At 39.1% G+C, this 11,631-nt stretch overlaps 1 protein-coding gene across 1 annotated transcript; it reads left to right on the top strand.

The window, feature by feature from the left end:
* Positions 1–8,390: 8,390 nt before the first annotated feature.
* Positions 8,391–10,049, top strand: bhlha9 (basic helix-loop-helix family, member a9). Its single transcript, XM_067494477.1, has one exon. The coding sequence runs from the start codon at positions 8,614–8,616 to the stop codon at positions 9,463–9,465; it is 852 nt and encodes a 283-aa protein (XP_067350578.1). The 5' UTR covers positions 8,391–8,613; the 3' UTR covers positions 9,466–10,049.
* The last annotated feature ends 1,582 nt before the right edge of the window (positions 10,050–11,631 follow it).

The following is an 11,631-nucleotide window of genomic DNA, read 5'->3' as shown; positions in this document are numbered from 1 at the left end:
TTAATCTTTTCTAGAGACAACCCCAATCCAAAATAATATATCTAACAGAAAGCACATACACTGGTGGTGTGAGTAAACTTACAGCTTACTCACACCACCTAGAGGAAAGTGTGGGCATTTGGTTGGCCAAACACTAGAACAGTATTTTCAGTATTTTCAGTATCTTCATTTTTCCTTTATTAAGACAATTAATTTCCTTTTTGGGTCTATGGGTATAGTGAATTCTTTGCACAAAACTTTCAACTGCATGAATGCACCCCCAAAAAAGATAATACCGGATGTGTATTTGTTGTGTACACGGCAATGTAGTTACTATAACCGTCTCTTTAAATGTTACTCAAAGTATCTGGCAGTAATAAATAAATATATTAAGTTCAATTCACTTTAATTCAATTCAATTCAAATGTATCTATATAGTGCCAATTCACAACAAAGTCATCTCAAGGCACTTTTCAGAATAAAGTCAAGACTAAAATAACTGATAACTGTAGGGGACATGTTCAAATCTCACTATCCATTACCCTCATATCACTCCACTGACATTAACAGTAAGAAATTAAATCATAAATCTAACCAGCTTATCTCCCAAGCAAAGCAAAGGATGAAGCTAATTTTCAACTTTTAACCAGTGACATTATCCTAACGTCATGTGGCTTAAAACAACCACCACAGCCAAAAAGTGTATGTATTACCTTTTAGCTATATGCTACATCAGACCCCATCATTACTGTAAGTAATGTGTGCATGGTGTGCAAACAACACCAAGTACAAGAAATGTCTGGGTCAAGTCACCTTGTAAATAATATGAGTGCCACTCCACTTTTTTATTTTTGTTGACCCACATACATATAGAGCATACTATGTAAGCCCTTTCTGATCAATAAGACTAAGACAGATGTGTGAGGATAACAGTCTCTTGCTAAAAGGTTTTTGTTGATTTTCTGCCATGACTTTACCTTAGTACTTGTGTGTAACCTTTTGGCCACTAGAGGGCAACCTTTCTTCAACGAGGGACAAATGGAAAGGGATGAGATACCAATTTTTTGTAGACTTTAGTAATAATGTATGATAAATGAATATGACAGGTCCAGTTTTTGAAGCTTCTCCTAAACATTTATACATTTTTGGAATTATCTATTTTTTAATAATCACCTCTAAAGAAATTAAAACTAAGAATCTCCATTTACATTACTCACGTCACATGACAAGCAACTTCATTCAGTTTAACCTGGATAAGTTTATTAGTCTGTGCCATAGATCTCTACAGTAGTTCAAAAACAATTTAAAGCTAGACTCATCGCTCCACTGGAGGACATCTTTCTTCATTACAAAATACTTTGTCAAAATATAATACATAAATGTTGCCCCAAAGGCTTTGATTCTTCACAATTTCAGCAGCAGATCTTGAGCATGCACAGGTAGCTGGCTTACTTTATACATTTGTACAAAGGTATGGAGAGTCAGCATTTGTGACAACATTAGTCATTTTTGCCTCCTTGTACAAATGACCTACTAAGTCTTATCAACACTGCCAATTAATCTATATTACTGCAAGCAGACATTAGCCATCCATCCATTAAACAGAGAGTATATTAGACTCATGTCAGAGGGCATCACTTTAACTGCTGTGGGTTGTGTGGGAACTAGCCTACAGACACTTAACCTTGACCACATGTTCCAACACTCCAAATGTACCCTTTAATGACAACCCCACATAATGAGTGACTTCTCTTGGTAAGGAATGCACCATGAACATACTATACACCTCTGCCTTTTTAACTCTATGCATATTGTTTTGTCATGTACAATTTAATGACATGCACAAATAAATAAATAAAAAAAAAAAGATTCTAGTGAACAGCTATGTGGAGGCCTGCCGACTGCTCAAAGCAAAAAAAAAACACATTCAGCAAATTTCTTCTGTTTGCAGTTCTGTTTGTTGCATACAGTGGATCCTATCATGGAAAAAAAAAAGTATGTGGGACAGGGGAGGAAGTATACTGACATTCCTATGTGGAGGAAACTGTTAGACATGTTATGACATCAGTACTGACAGATATGCATGGTTTTGTTACAAGGTATAAATCACCAAGGACAGAGGCTATACTAAATGTTCTGCTTATGGCTAAATTAGAGAGCACAGGATTTTTAGTGACCCAAACATTAAATCTGTTGTTTTTGTCTACATGGCAACTGGCCTGTCTTTATGACTGAAACAAAAATGTCCCATTAATCAATTGCTTACTGTTCTACCTCTGGTACAGGGTTAAGATTCAAACAAACTTTCATACATGTCTGAGTATTAACCACTGTAAACATCTTTAATGTTGCAAAATAAACGCTAACACACCTCAATGATTAATAGCCAACACTGTGACAGACATTCAGTGAATAACACTTTCAGTGTTGAGCTGTGTGTGCTGCATTACCGCGGGCGTTGCTTCAAACCAAAAACTAAGATTTTATAGCTGTTTTGCACTTTGAGAAGGATTATAGCAGCCAGCTACACGTAATTGCCAGTAATTTCAGACAGAGTGATTCACAATTGTTGTGTCAGTAGGCTGTTTTCTCATTTGGTTTTCAACCTGTTTGGTGAGATCTCTGAAACAGAGACTCTCTTAGTATGTCAAGTGTGTTTCATTCAAGTATGTGTCTGTGGTACATGTTGACAGAAGGTCACAATGACTCATAGTAAGCCTAACTAGACCATAGATCAATATGGCAACTTGTCTCACTTTGATCATTTAGCGAAAGTGTGACGCAGACAGCCCTGATCAAATCCTTCACTACAGTAGTTATGTAAAAAACAACAACAGCTATGACAGGCTGCTTTTAGGGATGATCGACAATGAAGGACCTGTCAAGCAGCTCACTGTTTGATAAAAATCTAGAGATACAACAACTAATTGACCTAAAAAAACAATTAATTTACAAAATAGGATGCAATTTTATGATAAATACTTAGCATTAAAAGTAGTTGAAGTTAGCTGCATTTTAGACTGATATGACAGTGAAATACTGCTGACATGTTGGGAACATTCAATGATGTGTTTAACACACGATTACGCACACTCACATGCACACGCGCACGCATGCGCAAACACACACACACACTATATTGCAGTTTATAAATACTAATCAAAAAAGGGAAATCCACATTGTGTTTTTATGGGGTTAGGTAATTAGTAGTATTAGTTAGTAATTATGAACCTTTGAACACGATAATAAAATATTATGTTTATATTCAAAGTAAAATTGTCACATAACATACTTAGGAGTTATGTCCTCCCTGAGTCTACAGCTTACTAGTGGCTTTGACTGTAATCAGAGAATTGGTTTCTATTAAATGTTGACGTCAGCATGCAAAAATTCACCAATACTAAGTTGCATGCCAGCAGTCGTTAAGGACAATTATTGAACAAATTGAAATTTTGACTTGATGGTGTAAAATTACGTTGCATGTATATACCAAATTTCATCATAAGAAATAAAGACATTTCACTCAAAACCACAAATATATTTTTATTTGATTTTATTTAATTAGATGGGGTAAACCCAGAGTAAACTCATAAATACGCTGATCAGCTATGAGGTTCAGACTTTTTTTGATAGAGAGCAGTATTCTCACTGCCAATGGTCTGTTTATCTGATTTCAATGTCTTGTACTCACTGACCTTATCTCCAAACTCCTTAAATTCCTCTGATGGGGTGTACCTTGTCTTGTGAATTGCATCTGTCTCAGCCTTGATTCCTTGAAGTATTTCTCAAGCTATGTTTTTAACTTTTCATACTGTTGTTTCAGTTCCTGGACTTGGCATTTGAGTTTGTGGGATTGTGAGTTTGTGTGTGCATTTTTCAGGTGATTCTGCATTGAAATATTCTTCAGGAGATCCTGAACCTTCTGCCCCATTTTGCTGGATCAGAGTTGTTGTTTCAGCTTTATTTCTCTTGTATTTATCTTCTGATTTATTTTTATCTTCAAGTTTCAAGGTAATGTTCCTGATATCTGGTTTCTGCTTTCACTGGGTTGGATTTTATTTCTCTTCTTCCACAGAATTAAAAATTTTGCAGAGTTTTATGCACAAGATGTTCACTCAATTCTCAGGGAACTTCTTTAAATTCCTAGCTTCTTCTCTGTGTGCTTTAGGGTCTTTATATTTATGCTGCAAGTCTTCAAAATATGCAAGCTTGGCATTAAATTAATAAATGTGGACATTCAACATACCATTCTGTTTAATATCAGCTTATATAGTCGTACTGGAGTGCATTATAAGAAGAGGTGGTTCTATTGTTTTGGCCACCTCATTCATTTTAAATTGGGTGGCCAAAGCATAGGAACCACCTCTTCTTATAGTGCACCCCAGTACATCTCCACTACCCATTTTGACATATAGAGAGGGGGCAAACAGCTCAGGTAAAGTTACTTTTTAACTAGACCGGACATCATCAGTGCTCGTTTGGGTACTGACTTAAAAAAGCTCAGCAAATCTATAAGAGGAAATCCAAACATTTATTAAACAATTCAAAACTTGGAAAAAAAAGATAATTTTAGCTGTGCCCCATCCGTCATCATGTGTTCACCACAATAAGCTTGTTGGTTAATCACTAACTGCTATGAACACGTTAGCTTTCACCCACCTAAAGCTGGAGGTCAGAAAAAGCTGGATGTGCTGCACTTAATACACTAACTCTTCAACCTAATGTGCCACAGGTTTTGGTGGACAATCACATTGAGACAGTCACAGTCCCAAACCAGACAGGACCCTGTAGCAGCTGTGAGCTGCTATGTTGATGGGGCTCACAGCTGCTACAGGGTCCTGTCTAGTGATCAGTGATAAGGATGATTTCATGTTCATTCTTCTATTCCGTTACAGTATTTAAACTAAAGTAAACTATTTACTGAGGAAATGTAGATTGCACCTCATTCCTTTAACTTGAATGGAACAAGACTACAGGGTAGTATCTCTGGGCAAGACACTGAACTACTAACAGCCCATTCCCATCCCCAGCTGTGCAGTGCCAGTCCAAGCCCGGTAGAAATTGGGGAGGGTTTCATCAGGAAGGGCATCCGACGTAAAAACTCTGCCAAATCAACATCCGGACAATGATCTGCTGTTGCGACCATGAACTCATGGGATTAGCCGAAAGGAAAAAAAAAACATTTGTTATGTTATGTTATTATATATATTATTGACAAAAAAGTATATAATCATTAGGTGCAGCCCCAATATATATATATATATATATATATATATATATATATATATATAGATATATAGATAGATAGATAGATAGATAGATAGATAGATAGATAGATAGATAGATACCTAGCTAGCATAAGGCTGGAAATCAGTCTGCTCTCTTCTGCTCTGCTACCATGTGCTACTGCCTATCACCATATGCATAACTGTTGTATTAGCTATTGCTAATAATTCTGCAGAGCCTACTAATCTAGCGGAATTGTTGAAGTTCTCTGATTGGTCAGAAAGGTAAGACTTGCTGATAAACTTGGAGAAGCAAACATCTCTGCAGTGTTGTCAGTGCTGTTCAATGAGTCTGACTTTAGGGGGGAGGAGGCATTGAAAGCTCCTTTCATTTCCACTTTAAATATTTTGAAAAAGGTTACACACCGTAGTATTAAGAAAAATATTGTAACAACTTCCTCTAGCACTGTCTTTAATGAGTTCCATTTGCACCACAAAAAAAATAAAAAATAAAAAAAAAATACATCAAATTTCTTCTACTTAAGCCCGTAAGCATGAGTAACACACAAAGAACCAGAAATGATGGTGAAATTATGTTGTAAAAGAAATTATACTTTGGTAGGTGTAAAATGTAACCGCATTGAATTGAGCACAGATTGACCATGATAACATGGATTTCTGCAGACATAAACAATTCCTAAGGGATTGTGGTGCACAAATAGTGGAGGAGGAGGGTAACTGCAAACCCTTTTTTTATTTGACTGGAGGCTTTTTATTGAGGTGAGAAAATTCCATGACAGGCACCAAAAACATACATTAACATACCACGGCAAAGCCAAGGTTAGCGAACCTGGACCTTACTCACTTATTACTCCTAACTACCCCCTTGGAAATATACATCTATAACATTTGGCACACAGACCTCTAATAACAAATGGCTAACAACCAGTCATTATAGGGGCTTGAGCAGGAGGTTTACAAATCTTAAGTTCAGCAGAGTTGGACAGGTTCCCCTTGCTTGAAAACGGTTATTCCATCAGGAGCATGATGAGCTGTGTGATAAAATCTCGTGATTTATTCTTGGCGTTTGATAATTACTGGTGTCTTGTCACCTGTCAAAAATGAATGGACAGGGAGAGTCCGAGGCTGCAGTCTTCATGCTCTTTACACCAAAGCAATAAATTTGACATGTTTGTGAAGCTATAAATCTCAGCTAGTGATAAAACGTACATACTCCTTGGAGCAGAGGGGTTTGGACTGAACATTTCAAACAATTGTAACCATAAAGGCATGCAGCTATTTAAAACACACGTTTACTAAAATGGTTACTTTAGAACTTCACAAGAATCGACCAACAGTTTAACACAAACCATGAAAGACAAAAATGCGTTAAACACATGTCAGTATGCGTGATGGGTGTGCACTGTGTGTGGCTTTACTGAAAACGAATACACAGTGCAAAGACATGGAGACTGAGTTTTGCACGCACAACACAATACTTTAAGAGTATGTGTGTTTCCAAAGGAATTGTAGCATTGAAAATATGTAAAACGTCAGGAAGCATCTTACCATGTGCACTTATCTTCAATAACTATAGTGTACAAACAAAACAATAGATAGTGAATCACTAATCTAAGTTTATGCTCTTTTCCCAGTGAGAGTAAAATGGCTAAACTGAACATTCCCGCCTGAAATAAATAGTTGTGCTTCCAGAGCTACAACGCTGGACTGTAAAAACAAAAAGCTAAGGGCAGGAAGGAAGCAATACTTCTCAACGACCCCCAGTTCAGTCTCTGAAGCCCTTTAGTTACCTGACCTGTTGTACTTGGCTCGTAACCTAGCTTAAGGTCAGTGCAATCCCCTATCCCTGTCCACTACACAGATCTTTCATGTTTTGTGTCAAAGGAAACTAAAAAGGGCAATATTTAGTGTATTTAGTAATATTTAATAAATTTACAGAAAGTTTGTTTTAAAAATGACATGGAACTCCCCAGCTTACAAGGTAATTCCTAAAATATATATTTCAAGTATTTTGGTCAAAATTGGTATGGAATGAAACCCATTCAAGTTTTTACAAGCATAAGATTATGAAAGATCAATAGCCTAAGCCAGCAGCAATTGTAGGTTCTATTTGTAAAATATTTGCCGTTGTTTTTTTCTCTCTCTTTGAAGTCTTGGGCTTACTCTGCTCTTGTCCTCAGGTGCTGCCCAGTCCTGATTTATGGGGATGGGTTCCAGAGGAGCTACTCTAAATTACATGGCCCCTCAAACCAGAGAGAGAAAGAGAGAGAGAGAGAGAGAGGGAGAGAGAGCGAGAGAAAGAGAGAGAGAGATTTGCCACTCTAGAGGCAACTAATTGCAAGGACAAATCTACCCTGCAGTAGATAAGAAGGTTCCCCTTTTCCCCCTGCCTGAAAAAAGGGGACCTACATATATTAGGGTACTTGTATAAACACGTATTCATACAATACTCAAATAAGTGGACATCTTTTCATTGCAAATCGGGTTTAAAAAAAGGCAAGCACACAGTAGGCTACTGTGCAGAAAAAGAAATAATGGTTTTGGTGGTTCATTTGTCCGCATGTTGATTTGGCACAGTTTTTAAGCTGGATGCCCTTCCTGATGCAACCCTCCCCAATTTCTACCGGCCTTGGGACTGGCACTGCGCGGCTGGTTATGGGAATGGTCGGGAAGAGCGGGGCGCGAACCACTGACCTCTGCCCCTGGTGGACCATAAGTCTGATTGGCATTATTGTGTTATTCTTTGTAAGGAGGGAATTACAATGACAGAAAATGGTCCATTTGACATGAGTATGCAGTACCCTACCAAAGCTTTTTAATACTCCACAGTTTCATGTATCAAGTGTCAAGAGACAGCATTTATAACTGTAGTCAGGGATTAGATGAGCATTAGGTAGTGAAAAAAAGTGAAATCAGGAGGCATAACATTAACTGCTACTTCCAAAAAATGTCCATGTTTCACTTATGATATTACACTGACATTAAGTGTTCTGTAAGATTGTCTAAGGGATTCGAGGGAGAGTCTAAGTAGGAGGAGGAGGTGACAGTGCCATTTGCCCGGAGGGTGCCCATAAACCTGGAGTAGGAGAGAGAGTGTACCATTCCTCACAGGTGATTGTACCATGTGACTTGAATAGCTTTAAAAAGCAGGCCAACCTGTCTTGTCAAGGTACAAGTAATCACAGGGTGCTGGAGGAGTCAGAAGAGGAGAATACCTGGGCTGTCGGCACAGTATCAAATACCGACAGCCCCTGGAAAACAAGGCGCGGATTACTCAGAGAACTATCACAGCCTGCAAAAAGAGCAGACCAACTTTAAACCGGACAGACTTACAACTACAATACAAATACGTTTTATTAACTGGTTTAGTTTCCACATTACTTACAAAATGAGCTGCAGCAGTGTTGCAAGTTCTGAATTCTCCGAGGAGGAGTTGGAGATTGGTATGCTGGGAGAAGTGGAGGATGAAGAAAGTCTAAAGGCATCTTTTCAAGATAGCGAGAGCTCAACCAGCAGCCCAAGTGACCCAGAGGAAGGCCAGACTAAGAAGCGGAATCGACCGGTCCGCTCAAAAGCTCGACGAATGGCTGCCAATGTCCGTGAGCGAAAGCGCATCATGGACTACAACCAAGCTTTCAATGCTCTGCGAGTTGCTCTGAACCATGACCTCAGTGGCAAACGGCTCTCCAAGATAGCCACGCTGCAGAGGGCCATCAACCGCATCTCTGCTCTCTCAGTATTCCTGAACTCCAACCCTCCCGCCAAGCCTTGCACTCACAGAGAGTGCAGCAGGGATTCTTTGGGGCCAGCTGCAGCAGGAGCTTCTAGACATGAGCAGACAAGGGTAACAGTTCCTCGTCTGGAGCATCAGAGTTACGTCCCCTGGCATGCTTCCATATCTCACCACATGCAGCCACAACAAGGACCTCATGTGCACAGGCTGCCCACAGAGCCACATGTCTACATGGACAACACTGTGTCATCATGCCCCCCATCACCACACTACCCTTGCTATCCCACAGAGGGACAGCTTTATGTATCACATGGACACTGTACCAGTCCTCTGCGATACCCACAGATGGGTGAGGGGTTGGGGTACCAGCCAGCAATGTGGGGCTCCAACACTCAGGGAAACATGGACCCTTTTGTCGAATCACCTCCAGCTCTGGGGCTTCCATGGCAGGTGAGCTACCTGCAAGAGTCAGAGCACAGCAGCACTCTGTGCTCCGACATACTGTAACAGACTTCATGCTCCACTGCGAACCCTGAAGACTGCTCTTTTAGTACTGTTAAAGGATCTCAGGGAGAAAATATGAGGTTTCGTGTTTTCTGCTGCAATGAGCTCAGTATTTCAGCAACACTTCATTTAATGTAGAGCAGAGTCACAGTAATAAGAAAAAAGTGCAATGGCAATCTAGACAGCAGAATGTTGTAAATATAGGAAATGTATTATGTTTTATCTGGTGTAATTATTCTACCACAAAGCGAGTTTTCTAGTGAATAAATTCACATCTGTTTGCCTTCTGCAAAAGCTGAATCATTTCACAATGTAGATGTGTGATACGTTTATAAAGAAAAATAAACAATTGATTTAAACCATAAAAAGCAATAAGCAAACTAATGTCGAATGATAGAACAGCCTACATGCTATTCATTCTATGTAACTTGTTTGGACAGTGAAAGGTGCATCTTAATGAAATGTGATTTAACTGAGATTTTAAAATGTGTTATTGTATTTATTCTTTATACTGCATAAAAGTATTGACTGTTTATAAAATTGTTAAGCATCTGTAAACTATTTTCGATTTTCAAAATTAAATGTTGAAATAATATGGGTCCTCTAATTTCATTTCAAAACTTCCCCATAAAACTTACACAACACAGTGTTTTACAGTTGTGTGGGTCTGAGTCTCTGTGTGTTTGTGTGTGTGTTTGATTATAGCTTAAGGTCAAAAGCCTTTACTATTACGAGTATGAGATGATGGAGGTCCTTCACTCAGTTAAAAAATGTTCTTACAAGTCTATTCTTGTCATTTTCCTTGGAGACAAAAGGCAAGGTGCTGTTTACCCACAGAAAAATAAAAGCATGGGTTCGTGGGTTCAAGGACAACGCTAAGAATTTATTTTTGCTATGTGATCCAAAAAATCGAAAAGTAATGCAGGTTTGAAAGGTGCATACAGTGCATCCTGCACGATACATTTCCCTAAACTTTACTTCTGCACATTAGTAAATTTTGGTTCAAAATTCTACTGCAACAGCTATAGAGCTCAATTCCTAGTCATAGATTAACTGCTCTTCTTTGGAGATCAAAAAATGTAATTCTAAAAACAGGCTCTCTTCCCAGCTTTATCAGCTCATGTTAGTCAACCACAGCTTTTCCTCCCCTGCAGAGCAGCATGTCATGGAAAACAGCTTAATTATTAGACTAAAGGACAGAGCCCATCGACAGATTTATGTGGGCTCAGGAAGGAAGAGTGTGCCCCGTCATCAGCATGGTGAAATCCCCTGAAAGGCTGCACTGGCCCGCAGGTGAAATTGGGTGTGTGAGGTTTTTTTGAACATCCTGGAGGTCTTCCAGCAAGGGCCTCGAAGATGCTGCAGAAAAGAGTTGGCCCGGGGAGAAGAAATGCCGACTCAGTCGAGAAATAAATGGTGTGGTACAACAACAATTAGCAGGCAGGAAGGAGCGGGAATAAGGACAAAAAGATGAATGGATAGGAGGTGTGAAATAATAGGAAGAGGAGGGCATAGGTGGTAAGAAAAAGGAAGAGGAAAGTGACTACACTGAGGCTGTCGTTCAGCTTCTGCACAGACGTGAATCACTGCAAACCCTTGACTCACCAGTGAGAAACAAATGTGGCTGACAGCACTCAGTGACGGTATGTCTCTTTCTCCTTCCTTTCTGGCACAAAAGCAGAGCTCCACTCACCCCAGTGCCAGTTTATCTACTTGTCTGGGTCCTCAAGAGGATCAAGAGTGAAAGTGGTCTGATAGAACCATGCAATTCCACTAAGACTACACTGCTTTTCTAGTTCTTGTGGTCGTTGTATATCATAGAGAGAAAATCCCCACAGGAATCAGGGAAATAAAAGTGCAAAGAGTTTGGCCCATACTGCGAGCATGGATAATGTGGTGGCCGGCTGTTTGGCTGGGAAAGTTTTCTGCATCTTTAACACTAAAGCACCTTCACCTAGAACAGGCTTAACTCTTACATTATGTTATGCAGCATTGTTAAGTGATGCATTATACAGGTATTCAGATAAGCAAATATAACCATTTGTAATGTGAGTATAGAGTAAAAGTAGTGAGTTTTTAATGTAGCAAAAAGAAAATCTTATTTTATTCAGACCACACAAATTAACCTAAGAATCAGGTCAAACTGCCTCCAAAGGGTATAGAAGTTAA

This window comes from Channa argus, chromosome 24 (genome assembly GCF_033026475.1).
Source record: "Channa argus isolate prfri chromosome 24, Channa argus male v1.0, whole genome shotgun sequence".
In the NCBI taxonomy this organism is placed as follows: Eukaryota; Metazoa; Chordata; class Actinopteri; order Anabantiformes; family Channidae; genus Channa; species Channa argus.
Note: the sequence above shows the minus strand (reverse complement) of the source record. Positions and strands in the feature narration are given on the sequence as shown.

Bases quoted from the DNA above. Each gene is read 5' to 3' on its own strand.
- bhlha9 (XM_067494477.1), top strand. From the start codon at position 8,614: ATGAGCTGCAGCAGTGTTGCAAGTTCTGAATTCTCCGAGGAGGAGTTG.